We start from the raw sequence: 24,403 nt of genomic DNA, 5'->3' as shown, positions 1-24,403 counted from the left end.
GTGTGTGTGTGTGTGTGTGTGTGTGTGTGTGTGTGTGTGTGTGTGTGTGTGTGTGTGTGTGTGTGTGTGTGTATTCATACATACACATATAAAATGGAATATTATTCAGCCATAAGACATAAATCCTGCTATTTGTAATAACATGGATGGACCTTGAGGACATTATACTAAGTCAAACAAATCAGACAAAAAAGACAAGTATTATAGGATATCACTTATATATGGAATCTAAAAAAGCCAAACTCATAGAAACAGAGTAGTGGGAGTTCCCTGGTGGCCTAGTGGTTAGGATTCTGGGCTTTCACTGCCAAGGCCTGGGTTCAGTCCCTGGTCAGGGAACTGAGATCCTGCAAGCCAGCTTGCAATGCAGCCAGAAAGAAAAAAAAAAAGAAAGAAACAGTAGCATGGTGGTGGCCAAGGGCTAGGGAGGTAGGGAAAATATGGAGATGCTGCTCAAAGGATACAAACTTCCAGTTAGAAGATAAATAAGTTTGGGGGATCCAATGTACAACATGATGACTATAGGAGGGGAAAAAAGAATAGGTGCCCAACAAATATTTACTGATATTGGCTCTAATCTTCAGATAAGGATACCTATTTCACAGGCCTGTCTCATTTTGCTAAGGAGGAAACTAAGTCTCAGAGAGAGTAACTTGCCCAAAGTGAGAATCTGTCTGCAGCCTATTTTGATTCTGAAGCCAGAGAATGCTGCTAAAAGGATGAAGCCCCTAGGTATTCTTGGATCATGGACTCCTTTGAGAACTGGATGCAAGCTATGAGCCCTCTCCCCAGAAAAGGACTCAAACACACACACACACAATCTTTTACAGAATTTATGGGGTTCAGAACCCTTCTCCTTAGGTAAGGGCCAAGTGTAAAGAATTCTGAGTGTTAGGATGGAAACATCTTTTCCCACCTTGCTTTGACTCCTTCTGTAGTGTAGCACAGCCCCAGAGTGATCATCCAATAACAGTACTGAACAGAGAGAGCAAATGATGCCTAGAAAAGCCCAGGGGCTCACCAACTAATACCACAGACTGACAGGCCCCAGACTTCCAACACTTACCATAGCTGCAATTCTCCTTGCAACCCATGCTCATAGGAAAGTTATAAATGAGCTTTAAAATAAGAAAGTATTACCCTAACTTTTCTTATTTTAAGAAAAGGGATCCAGCAAGGGATTCCTCAGGACCAGCATTCCTTTGTAATCCTATGGAGGACTCTCACTAAGTCAACTCCCTAACTGGACAAGTTTGGAGCTTTAAAAAGGCAGCTGGGGCTTCCCTGGTGGCGCAGTGGTTGAGAGTCCGCCTGCCGATGCAGGGAACACGGGTTCATGCCCCGGTCTGGGAGGATCCCACATGCCGCGGAGCGGCTAGGCCCGTGAGCCATGGCCACTGAGCCTGCACGTCTGGAGCCTGTGCTCCGCAATGGGAGAGGCCACAACAGTGAGAGGCCCACGTACCACATTAAAAAAAAAAAAAAAGAAGGCAGCTAAACTACATGAATAGCGGTGCCACTCATCTACAAACCAAACTGACATGTTATGAGAAATCTATTAAAGGAAGACCGCCTTCTACTCAGTAATATTAACCTAGTTTGAGCTACTGAACTATATGAGTGTAATAAAATGGCATTTCTTAAGAAATGTTCCATATTTCTATCATTTTCTTCATGTACTAATATTACCAATAATAGCATCTGCTACACTGCAAGTGCAGCAATAGATGCTTTGACATAAATCACCTTACTCAAGCTTTACAACCACCCTGCAAGTGAGGTATTTATTCCCATTTTACAGAGTGGCAAAGTGAGACTATGAGAGGTTAACTAACTTGAAAAGGTTATCCAGCTTACCAGCAAGTGGGGGTTTCATATGTCAGTTGGTCTTGGGTTATTTAAATAATGATGCAATAACATCATTAGCAATAACAGCACCTGCTATGGGTCACTTACTTAACAAACATCTTAAATCCACTCAACTATCCCAAAAAAAAGCACTATTATCATCCCCATTTTTTTTCAGATGGGGATACTGATGCTCAGTAAAGTAAATTAACTTACTAACAGTTATTAGTAAATGGTAGAGAATGGAATTGTAGTTTCCAATCCAGATGTGTCTAGTTCTTTTCACTACTCCCTAAGAGAAGTGGCTACATCTTCTACTTCTTCCTCCCCCCCACCTCTGCCAGACTAGGGCACCCAATCCAGGGCACTCTCCCCACCACCCACCTTCTCTAGCAGGGCCTTTCGTAGACGCCGCTCCTCCTGAACCATGATGAACATCTCCTTATGCACAGCTGCTGCCAGGTTCAGGTCCAGCTTCTCTGGACAGGCAGCCATCTTGCAGATGAGTTCCTCATGGGAGAAGACACAGTATCTTCGGAGCCGGCGGTAGTGCTCAATGCACTGGCGCCCAGCTGGCAGCTGTGGACAGGTTCAAGGTTGAGTATGGCCAAGTCTGGAGGCGATGGTGCCTCAGCCTCCCCACAACCCTCCTGCTTCTCCCTGCCATCCCATCACACTCCAGACTCACCCAGTCAGCAGTGCAAAAGTTGACAGCCTCAGCAAAGTTGTAGCCTTGGTTAAAGCCACTGTGGTAAGCACGAGGGAAGGTAATGACAAATTCTCCTGCACACTGGTTTGTGCGGACAACCTGAGGAAGAAAAGCCAAGGTCATTGAGACAGAGATCTAAGTCCAGGGTTCTTAAGGAGAAGAAGGAAAGTCTCAGGGAACACAGTCTGACAACAGATTCCCAGACCCTCCAACTCCGAAAGAAAGGACCATTGGTCTCTGCTCTCAAGGTTTTGATTTGTGATGACAGGAAAATTTGAGTCAAAAGCAGGAAATGTACATATACCAAAATATTTCAACTTCCCTAATAATTTTTTTTTTTTTTTTTTTTGCGGTACGCAGGCCTCTCACTGTTGTGGCCTCTCCCGTTGCGGAGCACAGGCTCCGGACACGCAGGCTCAGTGGCCATGGCTCACGGGCCTAGCCGCTCCGCGGCATGTGGGATCTTCCCGGACCGGGGCACGAACCCGTGTCCCCTGCATCAGCAGGCAGACTCTCAACCACTGCGCCACCAGGGAGGCCCCCTAATAATTTTTTAAAAATTCAAAACATCACTTTTCATTAAGCTGGACATGTTTTTTCATTAATTTTTGTTACCAGTCATGTAAGCAGTTTCAAGAACCAAGTGGTTCTGTACGATTTGTTATAAAGTCAGCAGACCCGGGGCTTCCCTAAATAACATGCTTCTAGACTATATTAAAAATAGCCTCCTATGTCTCAATTTGCTTACTTTTCTCTGTATGTATTAGTAATTTAATCCCAACCTTTTGGACAAGTGTCCAACTTTCCTCTCTCCTACCACTTTTCACCTTTCTGTAGCAGTCTCTCATGGAGCCTTATGATCTGTTTCAATTGGGACCAGCTGCCCTCCCTGGATTGTCACTCTCCCACGACAGATCTCCTGTTTCCTAGATCCCATGTCTTCCTCTTTCTTGGTTTGTTCCTTTGCTGTGCTTAAGCACATCGTCCAACAGCTTCCTGAGAAATGGTGGGAAGAACTTTTTAAAAAAATGCCTCTATTCTACTCTCAACCTTGATAATCTGACTGCCCATAAAATTCTAAGTTGAAAATCATTTTGGAAAAAAAAAAAAAGAAAGAAAGAAAATAATTTTGAAGGCATGGCTCTAGTCTTCTAGATTCCAGTGTTGCTTTTGAAGTCTAAAGCTGTTCTGACTCCTAATGTTTTGAATGAAACCTGTTTTCTCTCTCAGAAAGCTTGTAGGAGTCTTCTGGTCCCATTGTTTGATATGAAAATTCACCAGGTATACCTTGGTGTGGATCTATTTGCATTCATGTACTGGGTAGGCCCTCTGATTCTGGAAACTGTCATTCAGTTCAGGGAAATTTTCTTGAACAATTTCTTAACAATTTGATCCTTTCAGTTTTCATTTATTCTCTTTTCAGAGAGAATTATTTGAATATTGAACCCCCAGAACAAATTCTCTAACTTTTTCTACCTTTTTCCATCTTTATCTTTCTATTCTATTTTCTGGGAGATCTCCTTAACTGTTTATCTTCTAAGCTTTTTATTTTTTTTTCGTCTTCCACTTTTGCTATCTTAATTTTCGTTCTCAGCATGTTCTTTTAAAATAGCACCCTGTTCTTATTTTATGTTTGCAATATATGCTCATCTCTGAAGGTATTAATAAGGTTTCTTTTCCTTTTCTTTTTGAAGTTTACTTCTCCCTGCCTAGCCTCTGTTTGTCCAAGCTGCTTTTTTACTATTTGGTTCTACTTTGTTTATTCTAGAATTTTCTCAGTTGTCTGTTAATCTGTGGCTATCTAGTTATATTCAAGAGTAAGAAATGAAAAGGCTAAATGAAAGTTCTGAGTACAGAGGTGAAGTTTGTCAACTGTGAGCCACTGTAGAGTGAAACCACTTAGTTTGGGAAACTCTAGGTCTTTCCTTTTGGGCCAGTCAGATTCCCCAGAGAAAACTCCTATTTTTTTGCCTGAAGGAAAAAGGTCTGGCTTGCTATTGTTCTAAGAGCCAAGTGGAGGAAGATGGCTGGGAACCTCAGCATTCAGTAGGTATACAGTGAATCCTACTAGTTTCACTATACTTCTACTCTCAACTGTACCTAGAAGACCTCAATCCAGAGATCTATTTCAACCTCTTTGAAAGTAAATCTCACAGTCTTTTGCTAGAGTGAGGGAGGGTCACATTTCCAGCTGCCCAGTGTGGGTGAGGATCCCATAGCTGCTGCTTTTTAAAAATATTTATTTATTTATTTATTTATTTTTGGCTGCTTTGGGTCTTCGTTGCTGCGCGTGGGCTACTCTTTGTTGCGGTGCTTGGGCTTCTTATTGCGGTGGCTTCTCTTGTTGTGGAGCACAGGCCCTAGGCGCGTAGGCTTCAGTAGTTGTGGCATGCGGGCTCAGTAGTTGTGGCACACGGGCTCAGCAGTTGTGGCACACGGGCTTAGTTGCTCCGCAGCATGTGGGATCTTCCCAGACCAGGGCTTGAACCCATGTCCCCTGCACTGGCAGGTGGATTCTTAACCACTGTGCCACCAGGGAAGTCCCTCCCATAGCTTCTTATATAAATATGAACCAATCTTTATTTTTACCCCATTTGTCTTTACTCCCTGGTCTTTACTCCCTGGAATGTCTGCTGCAACCAACTACTGAACCCTTGGGGGGTACTGAGGTATAAATCAGATTGGTTCTCAGATATTCCAGAAGTGGCTTAAGATTCAGTTTTCTTATCTGTTTCCTAGTTTCAAGAATTTTGTTTATCATTGTCTCTTTTCTTGTTTTCCCCATCTCTGTGATTTTTTTTTTTAACCTTAAAAAAAAATCACTTTGTGGCATTTTGTGAAGTTTCAGTAAGGAATGGAAGTAGCCATGTGTACGTTTAATTAGCTGTCTTTACCAAGAAGTCTTGCAAAGTTTTTTAAAATGAACATTCCATGCTGATGAAGACACAGTGAAATAAGTACAGTGCTGTTATGGGGACCAATAACTTCTCTCTGGAAAGCAAAATCGCTGACACATAACCAAAAACCTAAAATGTTTATAGCCTTCAACCCAACAATTCATCTGCTAGGGTACCAGACTAATGAGGAGAGAATCAGCATCCTAACAATACTGAATCTGCACATTTATTCAGGCCATGTATCAGTTCCCACCTCCAGTACATTTTCTTCTCAAATCTTTCCCTACTTAGAGGCAACATCAGTATTTACTGCTTGTACTACTGCACTGGCCCCCATTACCAACCACTAGAATTGTCTTCCCCAACCAAAATGCAAACCTGATTATGTAATGTCCCTGTTGAGAACCCCTCACTTGAATCCCCATAACTACATGATAAAGCCACGGCCCCAATAGGCAAACTCTTACTCTTCCTTCAAGTGTCACCACTTCTACAAATGCTTTCCTGACCTCCCCCCGCCGCCCCTACTTCCTAATGACCCAGTCTGTTGTCCTTTTGTAGCACCTCTAATATTTTATTCCAGTTGTTTACTCACCTTTGTCCTCTACTCAACTGCACATGACTAAAGGCAGGGATTAGTTTATTTGCTTTCAGGGTGCTGACCAGAGGTCCTGTACACAGAGGGAGTTCTAGCAGTATTTGCTGAATGATCTAGTCCCAGCCTTAATTTTACAGATGTGAAAACTGAGTCCCACAGAAGCCTCAAGTAGCAGAGCCAGAAATAGAACCTAATGCACCCTCATTTTGGCAATGTCACTTTACTGTTTCCTATGCAGTTTTTTTTAGAAAGCTCTCCTCACATTCTGCAGCTATTAAAAAATGACCCAAAAGTCCATCAACTGGTGAATGGACAAACAAAATGTAGTATATCCATACAATATAATATTATTCCATCACAAAAGGGAATGAAGTTCTGAAGCAAGCTATAACATAGATGAACCTCAAAAATATTATGCTAAGTGAAAAGCCAGACAAAAAAGACCACATATTATTCCATTTATATGAACTGTCTAGAAAAAGCAAATTTTTAGAGTTAGCAGATCAGTGGTTGCCTGGGACTAGGGGTTGGAATGAAGAGTGACTGCAAAAGGGCACAAGGGATCCTTTTGGGGTGATGGAAATGTTCTAAAACTGGATTGTGGTGATGGTAGCACAACCCTGTAAATTCACTGAATGGTGCATTTAAAATGCGTGATTTTTATGGTATGTAAATTATACTGCAATAAAGCCGTTTTTCAAAAAAGATGGTTATAAATAGTTCATGGTGAGGAAGTAAAAAATTATTCTAGACCAGCATTGTCCAAAAGTAATATAATGCCAGCCACATATGTACTTTTTAAATTCTCCAGTAGCCACATTAAAAAAGTAAAAAGAAACAGGTGAAATTAACTTCAATGTATTTTATTTAATATATCCACAATATTATCATTTTAATGTGTAATTGGTATACAAAAGTACTACTGAGATATTTCTCATTCTCTGTTTCATACAATGTCTTGAAATCCAACATATGTTTTATACTTTCAGTACATTTCAGCTGGGACTAGCCATGTTTCAAGTGCTCAATAGCCACATGTGGCTAGTGGCTACCAAATTGGACAATGCCATTCTAGATGATCAAACTTAACAAAAGAGATTATAAAATCCATACACTGATTACTGTCATGTCAAAACTTACATAAAAAAGATGGAAATGTAACAAAATGTGGAGGATATAGAGATGACCTCTCTACTGCCATTTTTTGGAAAGGGGGGATGTTTCTTTTATAATAAAAATACTTATACTATATATCTCTATAAAAAGAAATGGCCCTCTCTCACCAAAGGGGAAGATGGGTGAGGTGGGGGGGGGAGTGCGGCCAAAGATAGCTCTGAGGGACCTCCAGCTGGCTAAACTGCAGCCTGCCGACATGTGAATATGAAAATCAGATGTCCTGGATTGAGGGGATACTGCCAAGTCCAAAGAGCCTGGAGATGCTGGGAACTACCTATAGGAAGGGCCTGGCAGACAGAGGGTGGGGTGGTGAAACAGCAGCTGGCCAGAGAAGCTGGGTAGCTATGAGCAGGAGAAATGCTGTGAAGGTGGAAGCAAAAAAGTCTGTGATAAAAGTTTTTTAAGAAGAGATTAGGGCTTCCCTGGTGGTGCAGTGGTTGAGAGTCCGCCTGCCGATGCAGGGGACACACGTTCGTGCCCCAGTCCGGGAAGATCCCACATGCTGCGGAGCGGCTGGGCCCGTGAGCCATGGCCGCTGAGCCTGCGCATCCAGAGCCTGTGCTCCTCAACGGGAGAGGCCACAACAGTGAGAGGCCCGCGTACCGCAAAAATAAATAAATAAAAAGAGATTAGAATTGAATGAATATATATATGTGTGTATATATATGTATGTATGTATGTATGAATCTTAGCTGTCTGAATCCTTAAGGAGAATCCTCTTCTACTCTTATAATTCTCCTTGACACTGTGGGAAAGAACTGATGCTGTGGGTCAGGAAGAAAGGAGTCTGAGGAAAGGTCAGACCCAATGTCTACTTGTGAAGAGCATAACTTGAAGGGCCCTTGGTCATTGCTACATCTTGAGTCCAGTAATTCTTTTTTTTTTTTTCCCAGTAATTCTTAAATGAGGTGATGCAGAGAGGGAAAAGGAATGCGTTTCCTCTAATTCCCTAGATATCTCAAACCTTGGTTAAGTATCACTAAAATGCATAATAAAAAGTATTACTCATAGGTTATATAGTATAGCAAAACAAGCTGAAGGCAAGAAGAAATTCAGGCAAGAACCACTGACCTACTGTACAGATGACCAGGGATTTCAAGGAGATATTAATTCAATATGTACTGACTGCTTACTGTCCCGCGCACTAGACTAAGCAGTAAGGTAGCCAAGGATGGTTTTGGGGGCACGGGGTTGAAGGGAGTGGGGAGGAGTAGCAGCACAGAATGAATAAGACTGAAAGCAGAGGTGGAAGATGTACTCATTCCTGTTTCTACAGGACTGTTGATCAGGTTATTTTAAGATCCACACCAGAAAACTGGCCGATACTATTCAACGTCAGAAATTCCCAGGAATATAAAGCCCCTTATAGGTAAGCCAGGATGTATACCCAGAGTGGGAGAGAAGTCCACAGAGAAGGAGAACAGGACAAGTCAGGACTCTGGGTTCAGCTTTTTTTTTTTTAAATGCTGAAAGATATTGGCACCTTTTTTTTTTTTAGGTTACTTCCCCCCACCCCGTCCCAGCTTTACTGAGATATAGTTGACATATAACATGTTGGTGTACAACATGTGGATTTGGTACACTTATATATTGCAAACTAATTACCACCATAGAACTCTGACCTGTTAAATAAATAAACAGACCTACCCACTGCTCCAAGAAGGGTCACAATATGGAAAGGATAGCAGAGACTGCTAGTTGTCCCCTTATATTCATTCTCACCCTCTTTCTTAATAGCATGACCTCCAATTTGTAGCTGGTACATGACCATCCTTAATAAAAATCAGATTGTCCAGTTTTCCTCACAGCTAGATGTGGCCATGTGACTAAGCTGTGACTAACCAGAGGTGAATGGAAATGATGTGTGCCCTTAAGAGTAAGGAGACTTGTCTTGCCCAGTCCTTCCTCTATTTCCCTTTTCCACTGGTGGAAGCCATCCCTAAGGTGTTGCCCTCAAACATCAGGCCCAGAGGGCTCACCATCACATTGTATCTCTAATCACTATTATTTCTGTCAAACCTATAGCCTGATTAAGACAGAATAGGAATGAGAAAGGGGCAGGGGTAGATTCCAGACAATGACCACCACCACCACCACCACCACCACAAAGGACACCACTAACTCATTCCTACACCTTGCCCTATTTCCTGGACACTCACCGGCACACCATGGGACATGAGGGTATTGGGATTCATGAGGGTGACAAGTTGGTGCAGAAGGTCAGGCTGGCTATCAAAGAGCTCAGGTGTCAGCTTCTTCATCACCTCTTCCAAATGTTCTGCTGCAAGTGAGGGTACCCCATACCAGGTCTTCGGCTCACCCCTGGCCAAGCAGAAAGGAGACATGTAGAGTGGACACACCTATGGTACTGAAGGAGCCCACCCTGACTGCTTCCCTGGCTCACCAGGACCCCACTCACCAGTGGAGGTAGTTAATGGAGTAACTCCAGTGATCCTCAATATGCCAGCAAAAGGCTGAGAAGACCATGCCCACGTAGAGCCAGGGCACCTTCATGCCGGAGATATCTGCATTGATGTGGCACAGTACGGACTGCTCCAGCACCGGCATCACATTCAGGTTCCAACCACTAGTAGCATACTCCTGTCAGGTCAGGTATTTGTGGAAAAGGGATGAGAGTTTTGCTAAGGAGTGGAGATCTTTAGCCCAGGGAACCTTAATTTCGAGGTCATAGACCTTTCTGAAACATCTAAGAAATAATATAGGTGTTCTTCCCCCTGCCTCCGTCAAATGCATACACACAAAATTTCAATCCACTTCACTTTACTTCAATTTTAGGGAGGTTTATAGATGTGCCCACCCACCAAAATATCTGCAAGTTAAAAGCCCCTGCTCTGGACCAAAATGCACCCTTCCCTTGATACAGGCCTAGGGCCTCATTATTTCCTGAACTTACAATCCCAGTCCCTGAACACTTCTTATGAATGAGCCAGGCACCCTGCCAGGTACTTCATATACCTTCTCATTTAATTCTTTTTTTTTTTTTTTTTTTTTGCGGTACGTGGGCCTCTCACCGCTGCGGCCTCTCCCGTTGCGGAGCACAGGCTCCGGACGCACAGGCCCAGCGGCCATGGCTCACGGGCCCAGCCGCTCTGCAGCATGTGGGATCCTCCCAGACCGGGGCACGAACCCGTGTCCCCCGCATCGGCAGGCAGACTCCCAACCACTGCGCCACCAGGGAAGCCCTCTCATTTAATTCTTATAAAATTTGTAAAATGGATACTGTCCCCATTCTACAGACAAAATAAACAGCCAATATCATGGCTGGAGATGCCATGCCAGATATTAGGCTGTGTTCTTTACACATATCATCCCATCTACATCTCACAGCAACCATATAAGGTAGGCATAATAGTCCCCATCCTATAGAGATACTGAGTCTTTCAGATACTAAATGACTTGCTTAAGTCACACAGCTGACATAACCATGAATCACCTACTCACCTCCTCCTCAGGGGTTAGGTGCCGCTTACTGTCACTGACGGGGAAACCGCTACCAAATTCTTTGGAATGGATGTCAGCCCCATACTCAACAGTCACATCTTCCTCAATGCTATTCACCAGCCGCCAGAATTCCTTCTCCACGAGTTCTGTGGGCACCATCTAAGGAACAGGGGTAGCAGATGACCATGGCCCATCATATCCTGGCCCCACTGACCCAGGAGAGCTATTGACCATCAGGCACCTATGACCCTAGCCCTGACACTACCCCAGCCCTCCATCACCTACGTGTACGGGCATGTTGAAGTAATCGGCTTTAAAGGAGTCAGCCATCTCGCCAAAGCTCTGCAGAGTGTATTCCCGGGTAGCCTGCTCAAAGCCAAAGGCTTCGGGGGGGCGCTTACACTCCTGAAACCCAAAGGAGAACACGTCACCAAGGCAGAGGCAAAGAGGTGGAGAATCCTCAAAAGCGGAGCTGGAATATGGGGTAGGAGTCAGAAGGAGAACAGCCCTAGGTCTGTACTGAAGGCCCCTGAGGCAGGTCTCACGTCATAGCTCTACCTTTTCCTCCTAGCACTTGAGCACAGTTAGTCTCTTCATTCCCCACATGCACTTCTACCATGCTCTTGCTCTTCTCTTCCTTTAGGACTTTACTATCTAAACCATGGGCTCTGACTTAAATATGCTACCCCATGCTCTTCTGCCAGTATTTTTTCTCTCAAGATAAAATGTGACTTTATACAGGATGCTTAGAGAAGTTTTATGCCCAGACTGGAACTACAGACCTGGGAAAATGACACTGAATATTCTAGTAGCTTGGAGGATGGGAAACGAAGGCACCAACTCCTAGTGTCAAACCCCACACTATTCCTGTTCTTTACACTGTCTCAGAAGACAGGACGTGTGTCTAACTCACTTTGTATCTATGTTCGTGGTTTTAGATGAGAGATGTATGTACCCCAGTCAGACACACCTTCTGCTCATGTCTGAAAACTAAAAGTCAATCTGGTCCACTGGCCCACAACCACTTAGAGAAGAGAGCCAAGTAGACCTGACAGTCTGTTGTCTATGATACTTTTGGTATCCAAACTCCTCCCTAAAGGAATCCCCACCACTACCAAGGCAATTATGCACTGCCCTGGTCTCTTTCCTCATTTGTGTGTGTCTAGTGTGTGTGCACGTGCACACCTGGTCTCTGTGACCACAGTTGACAGGGCAAGAAACTGTCAGCGTCTACTCTCCAGAAACCGAGGGAGAGATGTAGACAAGCACCCGGAATTTGGATCAAGGTAGGAGGCTCATGAAATGGAACTGAAAGACTTCCCAGGCCTCTTAGCCCTCACTGCTGCTACAGCTGCTCTCCTCACTGCCTCTCTTGCACTAGGTACACTATCCCCATGTATCCTTACTCCTGCACTCCTCCATCCCCCAGTCTAGAAAGCCTGCCCACCTCTTGTAGTTAAAATCTACAACACTGCAAACCAATCTAATTATCACAAAAGAAGGAAAATACCTAAATAAATATTATACCCACATGATGGACCCCCTACAAGGAAAAAAAAAAATCATACCCATGAATAAATTTAATAATATAGAAAAATGATTATAAAGTAACAAATGAAAATATACAGTAAGATCCCAAACTTGTTAAAGATAGTTATATATAGGCAACAACGAAAAGATGAGAAGAAAATATACCAGACTATTAACAATGGTTGTCTCTAGGTGGTGAGATGATAGGTAATTTGTCTATTTTCCAAGCTTTCTAAAAGAAACAAAGAATAAAAAACTTGGAAATCAAAAGAACATTTTTTTTCATATTCCTGTCCTCCAAATCTCATTGCTGACACCTTCCCTGATTACTACCCTTAGTCACTTTCCTGTCCTCTGAACTTCTACATCTGAATTTCTAACACACAATTTAACATTTGATTATATGTCATCACATATGATCTGTCTAATCATGACTCTCACCTCCCGGGGTGGTCCGAGAGCTCCCAGAGAACACAGGCTGAGTGTCCTCCTTTTCTTTCTCCCAAAGTTCTGCCCAACCTAGCCCCACCCCAGGGACCCAAAACATAAGACTGTGGCTGAGCTAGAAGGCTGCTTTCAATAAGACCGGATGAAGGAAGGCAAGGATAGCCTATGAGGCAGACATAGACTGGGGCTGGGAAGTCCTTACCGCCATGACACACTTTGGGCACCGCCAGACACCCTTGGGAATCTCAGGCAAAGGAGGCAGCAAGCAGAAGATGTGGTAGTTGTCATCACAGCCATCACACAGCAGGAGCTTGTCGTCCTCATCCCCTCGGGAACACATTCGGCATACATATGACTCAATCTGCCAGGGGAGGGAGGCAACAGTTCATCAACCTAAGCCCTGTCCAGCCTTTCAAACATCAGACTCCTCCAGACTGCACCCTAGTCCACAAAGATCTCCATTAGAAACCCACCTTGCCTGCTGGCTGGATCATTCATGGCCCTGTACAGGTTAGTCATGCTAGGCCTGGAATTTAACTGCATGCACGTACCACCTCCCCAAATAAACTAACTGTAGAGCTGTGATAGCAGAGTCTTTATCATTCAGTCCTGAATCCCCCATTTTTATTCATTCAATACTTACTGAACACTTATGTGTTCAACATTACGCTGGACTCTTCAGTACAGCGATAAATGAGACATGGCATCTGCCTTCTAAAGGCATATAGTACTCCAGAGGCACAAGTTCATAAAAATTAAAGGGCAGTGTGGAAACTGCCAACAGCAGCCCATAAAAGGGTACTATGGAAACCTAAAGGAGGAAGCACTCGAATCAGCTGGAGATAAGGAGGAACAGCCTTGAGAAGAACTTCACTGAAACGGTGACACTTGAAACTGAGACCTGAAGGCAAACTGGAATTTGGCAATGGGGCAGAGCACAGGCGAAAACTCTTCCAGGCAGAAAAAACAGCATGTACAAAGGATGGGGAAAGAAAGCATGGCACATCTCAGGAAAAAAACAAACATACCTACAAGTAGTTCAGTGTGGCTATAGCAGAAGGAGTAAGGTGGGCAGTGCTGGGGAATGAGGCTAGAGGTCTGCAGGGACTGGATCATGCATTGTAATGAGGAGCTTAGCCTTTATCCTGAAGCAATGGAGAGGGAGTCTCCTCCTCTGCACCCTTCCAGCACTTCATGTTGACAGCACTTGATCACCCTTTCTTGTTCTTTGTTCCATGTGAGTTGGCCTTGTTTCCCCAATTAAGTGAGCTACCTGAGGGCAGGGCCCACCAGGCCCACTTTTCTGCTTAATGCCACCTGGTCCAGTGCCATGCTGGGGAAATGCTCGTTGAAGGGATGAGAAGCAGAGCATTAGGAAGGCAGGGCTAGGTCCTTACAAACTGGGCATTGCTGTGGTTCCTCCGCAGCCTCATGGTCATCTTGGTGCAGGGCTCTGGGCTGTGACTCAGCTCCTCCTTGCTCTCCAGGAAGGTCTTGGGTGAGGGTGACTCCACCTTCACGTCCCCGCCTGACTCCTCCTTCACCACTATGGTAGGGGGGCACTCGGGCCCTTCCTTATCTGGGAGAGAGGAGAATGGCTCTAAAGTACAAGTCTGAAAGTCACGGCCCAGGCTCCTCTCCCCTGGTGAGGCCATTCTTCACACTGCCCCAGCCTGTCAGGCCTCACCTTTTTTCCGCAGAGTCTTATCCTTGGCCATGAGGCCCAGGCCCATCATCTTGGGGCCTGCCCCATAGATCTGAAGCTTCTTCAGCTCAGGATTCTTTTCAATGTCTTCCTCTGTGGGTTCCGGCTGGAAGGAAAGAAGGAAATGAATCAAGACTATCTTGGGCAGACTGCCCCATCCTAAAAGAACAACAGCCTAGACTCTACCACATGAGTTCATGCCAGGGTGGAGGCATGGGTGGGCCCAGGCAAGAATTCAGATTGCTTTTTGGAGACTGAGGGTAAGTGAACTCCCTCCTCATTCCTCTCTTGGAATGGAATTAAGATGGGATCTCAGTTTTTCCAACTGTAAAATGAGAATATTAACTCCTATCTCACAGTTACAAGGGGTTTGAGGAAAACATATATAAAGAAATCTAAGTATTTGAATCTACCAATAAATGGCAGTGACTAATATGATCTGGTAAATTACATGCTTCGGTGAGCCCAGGGACAGTGTGTATCTTGTTCTCTGTTGTATCCCCAATGCCCAGAAGAATGCCGGCACATAAGCTTCTTCCTGAGGCTAAGATATAGTTATAAGGAGAAAAAGAAGAGTTCTTCCCCTATGAGCAGAGTGAGTCAGGAAAGGAACAAGGCAGGCAAGAACACCAGACATAGGAAAGATATTATACAAACAGATCAAAACCCAGCTCAGAAGCTCAGCTGAGAGTAGAGGAAGAGCAAGAGTGAAGCCAGAAAAAGGCACACTACTGCTCAGAACTCAGAGAACCAAGAGAAGGGAGAGTGGAACAGGGAAGAGAACCTTGGTCAGAGGGAAGGGAGAGGACTCTTCACCACCAAAGCTCCAAGTTAGAAGAAGGGAAGTACTCACATCAGGCTGTAGTCTCTTGGCTCGCCGGCCATAGCTGTTGAACTTGGAGGGCTGCACAGACTGTCGAAGGGGGATACTGTGGGGTTTGTATTCCTTGTCCTTCTCCTCATTATCAAATGGACGTGTGTTGCACTGCTGGGGACAGGTGAGGGGTAAGGGTCAGGGCATGGGGCCCCAGCTCCCAACAGCAAGGACCTCCCTTTACCCTCACCCAATAGCAACCAAAGCCGTGGTTTCACACCGCCCGCCACCCACCCACCCAACAGGCCCTGCTCAACTGGCCACTGACACCAGCACACACTTTGGGAATTCTTCTCATGCCTCTGCTTATGCCATCCCTCCTTCCAACCACCTCCCCGCAACCATCTCCCCAACTAAACCAAACTCCATCTCTTCCCAGACCTCTCCAGGTCTCCAGTCCACTCCACTGAACCAGTTCCATTAAGAACAAGTGTGGAAATTTGCATCTGGCAGGGGAAAGCCTACTCCCACCCCGGCTCGGCATCCTTACCACCAGGTTGGCTCCAGACTGGTACATCTCATAGGGGTAAACGATGCGTTCATAGTGGGAGCGTAGCAGGGAGCCAATGTTTTTGCCTGGTGGGTAGTTGAGGCGTTGGGCCACCCGAGCCCATCGACGGTCCTTGCAGATGGCTTCATAGCCACCTTCCTCCACCACGATCTGTAAGGACAAGCAGAAAGGGACGTGGATGTGCTGTATGTATGTACAGAAAGGACAACGAGGACAACTCCAGCCCCTCACTTCACTGGAGGCTACCCCCTCCTACCTCCACCACTCAGACTCAAATTGCAGCCAAGAGATGCCAAGAAGTTCTGATGACAGCTTGTGTGCTACCAGGCTGTGCCCCTTCCACTGTAGCCTAGAGATCCAATATCCAAACCAAGGTGGCCCCCAGAGTACCAAGGATATTAAGGTGTGGGGTGGGGAGGGGTTTGAGAAAAACCTGTTCTTACTTTGCTGAGGCTGTAGAGGTCCAAGATCCGCCGTTCTACATTGGGAATCTTTAAGGAGGAGCCCTGGATTTCCCAGAATTTGGCAATCTGATCCAAGTAGTTCAGTTTCACTCTCGTCTGGGCCTGGAGAAAAAATGGCTCAGAGAGGCCGGCCTCCCCCTCTACCTGACCCCTATCTTCTGGCCTAATCTTAGGGGAGGCGAAGGGATGCAGAGCAGCCCACTACCCAGGGCCTCTCCCAGTGAACTGGATCCCCAACTCTAGGTAGCACCTCGCCCACCTCTCTTATCTTTGCCACCTTCCAGGCAACAGGAGAAGCCCAAGGTCCCAAAACAGAGCAGGTAGAGTCATAACAGCCAAAACTTTACATATACTCTTTCTCAATCTCCCTGACAGGGCTGTAGAAGTATTGTCATTTCTTTTACAGAGAGTCCCTGCTTCCTCAAGTCACACAGCAGGTACCAAGAGATCTGAGTGTCAAATAACGTACATATTTGCTTTTCCTCTGCTAATAATCTGCTGTATAGTCTTGAGTAAGTCAGTTCTATTCTCTGGACCCGTTTTCTGATTATGAGGGAAATAAAAAACTGCCCAGTCCACTCACCCCAGAAGGGTAGACTTATGAGAGGAACAGTGAATGCCCTCTGGAACTTTGGAATTAAATCTAAGCTCTAGGCATGTTTCAGAGAATGAAGGCTCCAAAAGAAAACATTCACCTCTTCACATGCACCATGAAATTTGTTCCATGGTAGCTGAAGGGTGAGAGTGTATGCTAAAGATAGAATGGCCTAAAGAACTGAGATGGTGTACCAAAGCAGCACTGCCACCTGGCCTACCCAGGAACCAATGTGGGCCAAAGATTCTAGGAACAAGGCATGTACCATGCTTTCCCGAAATCTCAGTGACCCAAGAAGGGCTCCCCAAGGCCCCAAGTCTATAACCACCTCACCCTAATCAGAAGGCCTAGTTCTAGGGAGAACTGGGTGAGTCATTATCATTCATTACCTTGCTCTGATCCCATTAGGGGGAAACAGGGACAGTTCTTTCACAGATGAGGAAAAGTAAGGTCTATTTGTGGAAAGGAACATCCTATGGCTCCTTTGCTATGAGAATCCCTAAGGGGCCAGGAACCCTACTCCCTCCACCTCAACCCCTTAGCTTTCCAACCTTGGCCCATCCCTGTCCCTCCCCCTCATTAGCCAGCACTATCTCTCTAGAAAACCTGTCCCTGTCCCATGGTAGGCTACACCTTGTCCTAGCTATACCCCAGCAGACCTGGTCAGATCCATTTCTCTAAGGACCTTGTACCCCATACAAGAGATGATTTTTGCCCTGACCAGCACAGCACCTAGACCGACTCTAGAACAGTGATTCTCAATGAGGAGAAATTTTGCCCTCCAGGGGACATTTAAGTAATGCCTAGAGACATTTTTGGTTGCCATAACCGGGAGAGGGTACTATGCGGGTAGAGGCCAGGGATGCTGACAGACATCCTACAATGCACAGGACAGCCCTCCACGACAAAAAATTACCTGGCCCAAAATGTCAATAGTGCCAAGGTTGAGGAACTGTGGTCTAGAAGACAAGTACGCTTTTAGGTAACGGGTATTCGGTTGGGCCTAATAGTCACCCCCACAACCCCAGACATCTAGTAAGGCTTGAGGATACATAATAATGAGGGAGAGGAGTGGTAGCATACCTCTACCCTACACCTTCCATGGGAAACTCCAGAACTTTACCTCTGGAACTGGCTTGAGGGCATCTACTCTCATTGCCCTGGGGCATTCTCAAGTCCTTAGTGGAGAACCTCATCTTACCCATGCAAAGGGCCTAGATTTCCTGTATGGAACATAAAGGAGAGGGAAAAGCCTACCTGCCTGACTCTCTGTCCAAGTTTGTAACCATTCCAGCTTCCTCACAGACCAGTTCTTGTGTTGTTCCTGCCCATCCACCTCACCTCCCACCTTACCAAGCACCATGGAAGAAAGGTAGGAAGCACAGGGTTGTAGATGAATTGGATAGATGAGGACACATTCAGCTGGCCAAGCAAGAAAGGGTCTCAACCAGCCCCATGTTTCTCTTTTGTTGACCCAAGCAGGGTAGGTTAGTTGACAGGGGAGCTTCAGAAGTAGCAAACCTTTGTGGGAAAGGGCCACCCCCAGCCTTGGGGCTATCAGATTTGGGATGCTAAATGCTCCTGCTCTAGGTTACATTCAGAGCTCTAAAGCTTCCTCCATGCCCTCCAGGCAATTTCACAGAAGAGAGAACAAAGGCCTAGTTAGGTAAAGTACCTTAGACAGAGAAGGTAGGAGGGAAGTGGGATCAGAGCTCAGGTATCCATTCTCCCAACCCCACCACCAGTTGCTAGTCATCTTACCTCTAGTTCATTCAGCCTCTGGATTCGGGGAGTAAACCTGAAGTTGTCCACTTCTACAGCAAAGGGTGGCTGCCAGTCCTGAGTGGGTACAGAGGAAAAAAGGGAGTTGGGTTATTCCAGTATAGTGCAAGACCAGAGGGGCACCAAAAGCAGCTCAGCACCCCATTCATGCCTTCCCAGACCTCTAGCCACGTCAGACCTTTTAACCTGGCAAACACCCAACCCATACACACACAACTCACTACAGGGCTTTAGAAGCCCCTCAAGTCCACATCCAATACCCCATGCACATACCCTAGGAAATGTCTTCAGAGTCCCTGCAACAGTACAGTGCTAGGATTTTAAGAAATAGAGAGATGGGGCCCAAAACAGCTGACTTCAAACTCTCCCTATGCCCATATTAACTCCTCATCCCCTAGGCACAGGACACACAGTCTGGAAGTACTGGAAAGCACACAGGATCTGGAGTCAGAAAACCTGGGTTCATGTTTTAGCTCCACTACTTACTAGCTAAGGGATTTTACCTTTCTGAACCTGTTTTCTCAACTGTAAGGTGGGAATATGAACTCCTGCCCTGGCTTCCTCATAAGACTGATATGAAAATTAAACTGGTTTTCAAATGAAAATGTTATTCAAAAGAATCATCATTAAGACTTGACATCTAAGGCTGACCTCACTACCCAATACATATGCAGGGTAGCTCATCTCCAATTTGGGCAGGATTTAAAGGTTTGGGCCTTTAGTGTCTGTTCTCTCAGTTTAAAAGGCCTGAGATAGACACTGCAGGGAAGAGCAAGGAACAAGGAGCAAGAATTTGCAATACTCACCTGGTCAGAAAGGCTTCCTGTGGGTCCACTCTCAAACACCTGCCCAGTACAGGAAGAGGCAGGGGAGGAAGCGGGGAGGGGTGTCCTAAGTGCTGGGATGCACCACTGACTGTGGTAGCAAAGAATTGGGAGGATTTGGGGAGAAGGAGGGAAGTCAGGGAAAGATAATGAAAGTGGGGGAGACTCTGTCCTGCCAAGTCAGAGCTTGTTGTGTCCTGCCCAAAGGGCAGCTGTGAAAAGCCTTCTTCCCAATGCCCGCCTGCCCCCCCCCCCGCCACACCCCACGCAGTCCTTTCCTCCTCAGAACCCTGGCTCCTGCTTGGGTGGTGAAAAGAACCTCGAGTAACCTAGACCAGTGCCCTCATTTAATGAATGGAGAAAGTGAGGCCCAGAGAAGAAATATGATTTCTCCAGAATCACATGCTGAGTTAGTGGTAGAGCCAAGACTAGAACCCCTGTCTTCTGACCTCCAGTCCAAGGCTCTTTGCACTACACCAGGCTACGACTGTTCACGCACATGTGCATACATATGGAAGTGGGGGAGGAGGATGGTAAAAGAGAAGAAAAGCTGTTGGCCTCTTCTGTACACACACTTTGAGAAAAGGGGCCAGGGACTTCCCTGATGGCGCAGTGGTTAAGAATCCACCTGTCAATGCAGGGGAATGGGTTCGAGAGCCCTGGTCCGGGAAAATCCCACATGCCGCAGCGCAACTAAGACCGTGCACCACAACTACTGAGCCTGTGCTCTACAGCCCACGAGCCACAACTACTGAGCCCGCGTGCCACAACTACTGAAGCCCGCGTGCCCTAGAGCCCATGCTCCGCAACAAGAGAAGCCACTGCAATAAGAAGTCCGTGCACTGGAATGAAGAGTAGCCCCTGCTTGCCACAACTAGAGAAAGCCCGTGAGTAGCAACGAAGACCCAATGCAGTCAAAAATAAAATAATTAATTTTTTTTAAAAAAGAAAAAAACAGAAAGGGGCCAGAGGACTCATACTTGCATGCACACATATTCCCCCCGCCAAAGCAGGTAGCAAACACATGGGACTCAGTGAAGCTGGGGCAAAAACAAACAAACAAACCCAACAACGACAAAAAACCCTCAAACTAAAATGATATGGCTCAAGCCCAGACAAGCTCCCCATGCCCTCTTGCCTCCCATCAGTAGGGCACTCCCCTCAGCGCAGGTAATCCAGGCAGAAAGGTGCTCAAACCCCAAACTCCAGGCACCTTTCTTTCCTGCTGAATCAAGTTCTAGATAAGAATAAGCGCAACATCAAGCAACCTGACAGGAAATGGCAGAACTGAAATCCTAGAGCAGGAGCTGTGCATGCAACAGATAGCTGGGAAAGGTTCAACAAATCTCCCTGCCTGGCTCTCCCTGGGACCTACAAGCTCCCTCATCCTGCCTTCAGTCCCATGTGCCAAATACTCACTACGTCATGATGGTGATAAAAAGGTTGGCTACCTGATGCAGGAAGCAAGACCCTTCCAAGCTCCCCTGCATCTACTCCAGTATACCAACACTCTCCTCTCACCCATCTTCCGCAAGAGTAGCAGTCACCTGCCTAGCAATTCAGAATCCAAATGGCCCTTCAGGCAAACCTTCAATTTCCAAGCACCCACCCATACAAAGGTTCTCACTCTGGGCCCAAGCACCACTTGGGTGAGTGCTTTAAATTCCAGCCAGAAGTCCTGGCTGCCTAAAGGAGGCCTAGGAGCAGCCCTACCGGAGGGGAAAACAGAACAAAACCAGAGAGAGCCAGGTCTCCTGGATTAGAGGGAAGTACAGTGTTGGGGTAGAGAAGAGAAGCATAACAAAGGACGGCCCCCTGCAGGACACACACACACACACACACACACCCCAGGGACATGTCACCTATCCCACCCCTGGTCCCCCAAAGAAGGGTAACAATACCCACACAAGGCCAGGCTGCCCCAAGAAGTCCAAGATAGAAAAATGGGATAGAAAATTCAAGCCTCAACTACCCCTTATGGCAGATATGCCTCTTTCCCACAGGCCTGCCGGGCCACTTCAGGGAGTGCCTCCTTGATGCTGTCCAGGACTCCAGCCTCTCCTTTCTGCTGGCCTTCCCGACCTCTCACTACCCACTGCCACTTCCTCACCATGGACAAGGAAACCTCAGAGATCTGTGGCCAAGCTCCAACAAGGAAGAAATCAGCTTACCCAACACCTCTCAGAGGATCCATCTGAAACCAGCCTAGATGTATGGCTGAACACCAGAAAGCACCAAGTTGAATAAGGAGGCCTATGGTGCCCTCCTCAGGTGGCAGCAGGGTTTCCCATTTGGTTTCAGCCAGGAGACACCTACTCAAGAATACCCTGTTGCAGACAAACTCAATTCGTGCCCTTGGAATCCCAAGTGGTGACTGAACAACGCATATCATCATTTCCCCTCCATGCTAGCAAGGTGGCAGCCTATCCTAGCCCTTGGGGGACTTCTCCTGGCCTGAAGCCAGGCCTAGGAGCAAAGATATGCCCTTTGTCACTGACATCTGGGTATCAAGGGTTCCAAAGGAGGCAGACTTCCATCCGTCCATTCTGTTTCTGGGAGTCCAAGAATATCCTATTCTCTGGGACCTCCTACATCCTGGGACAGGTCAGACTAGAAATCTTCTGGGAAGGACTCATATACCCCACTCCAAACTGACTGGTCCAAGACTCTCCACAGAAGTCAAGCCTGGGCGGTGATGTGCAGGAAAGGCCCAGATATTGCCTTCGACTAGGAAAAGAAGGGAACAATTCCCTGAACCCATCTCAGGGGAGCCAAATAGAGCCTGTGAGACTGATTTCCTGACTGGCTTACCAGCCCAGAATATTATCATAAATGGACTGGCCTGGCAGGGTGTGAGTAAATATGAGTCAACCCACATAGGAGCAAACCAATGACCACATCAAACACCTTTGCAGTCACAATAATTACCACTTATCTAGTGCCTACTACACACAGACGCTACCTAGTTTAATCCAATTCTCGAAATAACCATTCATGGGACCCATTTCACAGGCTCAGAGAGATTACGTTACTTGTCCAAGGTCACAAAGCTGGTAAGCTGCAGAGTGGAGTTCTGAACTAAGATCTATCTCCCTTCAGAGCTGTGATCTTTCCATTACACCACACTGCCTGCCTGAAGAGAAATGATGCCAGTAAATGGGAGAAAAGCCTTATTTAGAGCAGCCTTGACCTAGGTGGTTTGGGGTAACCAAGAGATGTGCGGGGTGCCTCTCTGGGAACTCTCCCCGGGGCCACTAGGCATCCCTGTCTTGAACCTTACTAGGAGTAGTTCTGAAGGGCGGGGTGGGAGTTGGGGGGTGGGGGTGGGTCTCCGACTTAGGGCCCTCACACCACGAAAGGACCCCTGGCCCCAGCACCCTTTCTCCGACCCGCGTCGCATCCACAACGGTCCCAGCCACCCCATCTCCCCACAGCTCGAGCTGCCCTCCGCTCCAGACTTCTCCGCCCGCTACCCTAGTTCATCATCCCCGGCCTGGTCGCCGGCGACCACCAGCCCAGGGCCTTACCGCGGGTGGGCGGATCTTGCAAATGCCCGACTTCTCGGCGATGGGCCTGATTTTCGCAATGTAGCCGAGAGGGTCTCGGAACTCTGCCCAGCTAGGCTCGAACACCGGGCACTCCGGCGGCGGCAGGAAGTCGTCAGACCCCGGCTCCATGGTGGGCCCTAGGACTGGAGGGCTCGGACGGCCCTTAAGGACTCATGGCGGACGCCGCTGTACGAAGCCGAGGCACTGCTCGGGGACTAGGCCCTAAGCGGGGCGGCCGCCGCCCGCCGAGGGCCCAGGGGGCGTGTAGCTGCCGCGCTCTGAGAGGCTCAGGCTGACGTTACTGCTACCACCTCTTCGTCCTGCTCCGTTCCTTCCAAACTCTGCCGCTGCCTCGGAACTACCGCAGCCTTCAACACCACAGTTTCCTCCCAACCACCGCGGCCTTCATCGCCGCCGCCGCCATCTTGGTTTGTCAGCGTCTCCCCCCTCCCTTCACCACAACAAACCAGATCCCTCCGCAGGGTGTCCCTCCGAGCCTCGTATAACGTGCGTGAGGCCAAGCCCTAGGGAGCCTTCATCCCGTGGAGACTGAGCTGAATCGGCAGGCGTGGGTTCCCTATCAGGAAGCAGGAACTCAAAAGTGCTTCCCAGACTGAGAGCAAATAGTCCGCCTCAGCGGCGGAGGAACAAAGTGTAATTAACTGCCGGATCCTCTTTCCGGTGGACCGGCGGTGCACGTTTAAAGGCCAGTGCTGCGCATGCGCGTTATGGAGACAGACCGGAAGAGGAGTTGGCGTTGGTGGGTGGTGGGTCCGAACTGGCACCCCCTCGATGACCTCAGCCCTGGCGCGAGCCCCGCCCCAACACGCTCTCTTTCTCCCGGGTCTTTCCGGTGTGGGCCACAGAAGGCGGCTTCGGGTGCCTGATTGCAAGGCACCCTTCTGCAGGCCCGCAGATTAGGAGAGTAGTACACAGCTCCCAGCTCTAGGCGCGGATACCTCTGGGGCTTTGAACGAAGGAAGTCGGGATGCTGCTCCCTCCCCGGGGATTGCGGATTTTTTGAATCCTGGGTCCCGAGGAGAGGAAGAAAATATTTATTTTGTCCAAGTTTGCGTGTAGAGACCTCTCAGAGATGGGGCTTCCATTCTTAACCCCAAAGAGTCATTGTCAGTCAGCATTTGAATGAACACTTTCACCTGGTATGTGTGCACTTTTATCGTGTCCACATTTGTGGCATGTACACCTACAAAATAAGCCTGAGTGTATCCTACCAGTGCCCACCGTTTGAAGCACCTACTGTTTGCCCATTTGTGAGCCTACAGTGTACTTATCAAATATTTGTGTACATGGATTGTATTTATTGTGTATAGCCTGTCTTGCATTTGAGTACCTACTATGTGTACATCTGCTCCTATTGTGTGCATGTTTGTGAGCAGTTTCTGAATAGGTTTATTGCATCTACTTTGAGTATC

General features: G+C 47.1%; 1 protein-coding gene across 12 annotated transcripts in view; it reads right to left on the bottom strand.

Moving 5' to 3' along the window:
• KDM5C (lysine demethylase 5C) overlaps window positions 1-23,616 on the bottom strand; it is a 32,941-nt gene extending 9,325 nt beyond the window's left edge. For 4 of the 12 annotated variants that reach the window (XM_027099907.1, XM_027099912.1, XM_027099913.1 and 1 more), the window contains exons 1-14: window positions 22,950-23,569; window positions 18,578-18,655; window positions 16,201-16,323; window positions 15,737-15,907; window positions 15,226-15,360; window positions 14,355-14,478; window positions 14,065-14,246; window positions 12,870-13,028; window positions 10,976-11,095; window positions 10,691-10,849; window positions 9,648-9,829; window positions 9,388-9,550; window positions 2,537-2,656; window positions 2,233-2,427 (exon numbers count right to left, since the gene is read on the bottom strand). In XM_027099907.1, the coding sequence (XP_026955708.1) occupies window positions 2,233-2,427; window positions 2,537-2,656; window positions 9,388-9,550; window positions 9,648-9,829; window positions 10,691-10,849; window positions 10,976-11,095; window positions 12,870-13,028; window positions 14,065-14,246; window positions 14,355-14,478; window positions 15,226-15,360; window positions 15,737-15,907; window positions 16,201-16,323; window positions 18,578-18,655; window positions 22,950-23,099 (2,061 nt within the window). In that variant the 5' untranslated portion in view covers window positions 23,100-23,569. Of the gene's footprint in view, window positions 1-2,232; window positions 2,428-2,536; window positions 2,657-9,387; window positions 9,551-9,647; window positions 9,830-10,690; window positions 10,850-10,975; window positions 11,096-12,869; window positions 13,029-14,064; window positions 14,247-14,354; window positions 14,479-15,225; window positions 15,361-15,736; window positions 15,908-16,200; window positions 16,324-18,577; window positions 18,656-22,949 lie in introns of all 12 variants that reach the window. The other 8 variants (XM_027099908.1, XM_027099914.1, XM_027099911.1 and 5 more) reach the window with 6 other exon arrangements.
• Between the last annotated feature and the right edge of the window lie 787 nt (window positions 23,617-24,403).

The sequence above is a fragment of the Aethalodelphis obliquidens genome, unplaced genomic scaffold (genome assembly GCF_003676395.1).
Source record: "Aethalodelphis obliquidens isolate GAN/ISIS:26980383/991018 unplaced genomic scaffold, ASM367639v1 scaffold147, whole genome shotgun sequence".
Lineage (NCBI taxonomy): Eukaryota > Metazoa > Chordata > Mammalia > Artiodactyla > Delphinidae > Aethalodelphis > Aethalodelphis obliquidens.
Note: the sequence above shows the minus strand (reverse complement) of the source record. Positions and strands in the feature narration are given on the sequence as shown.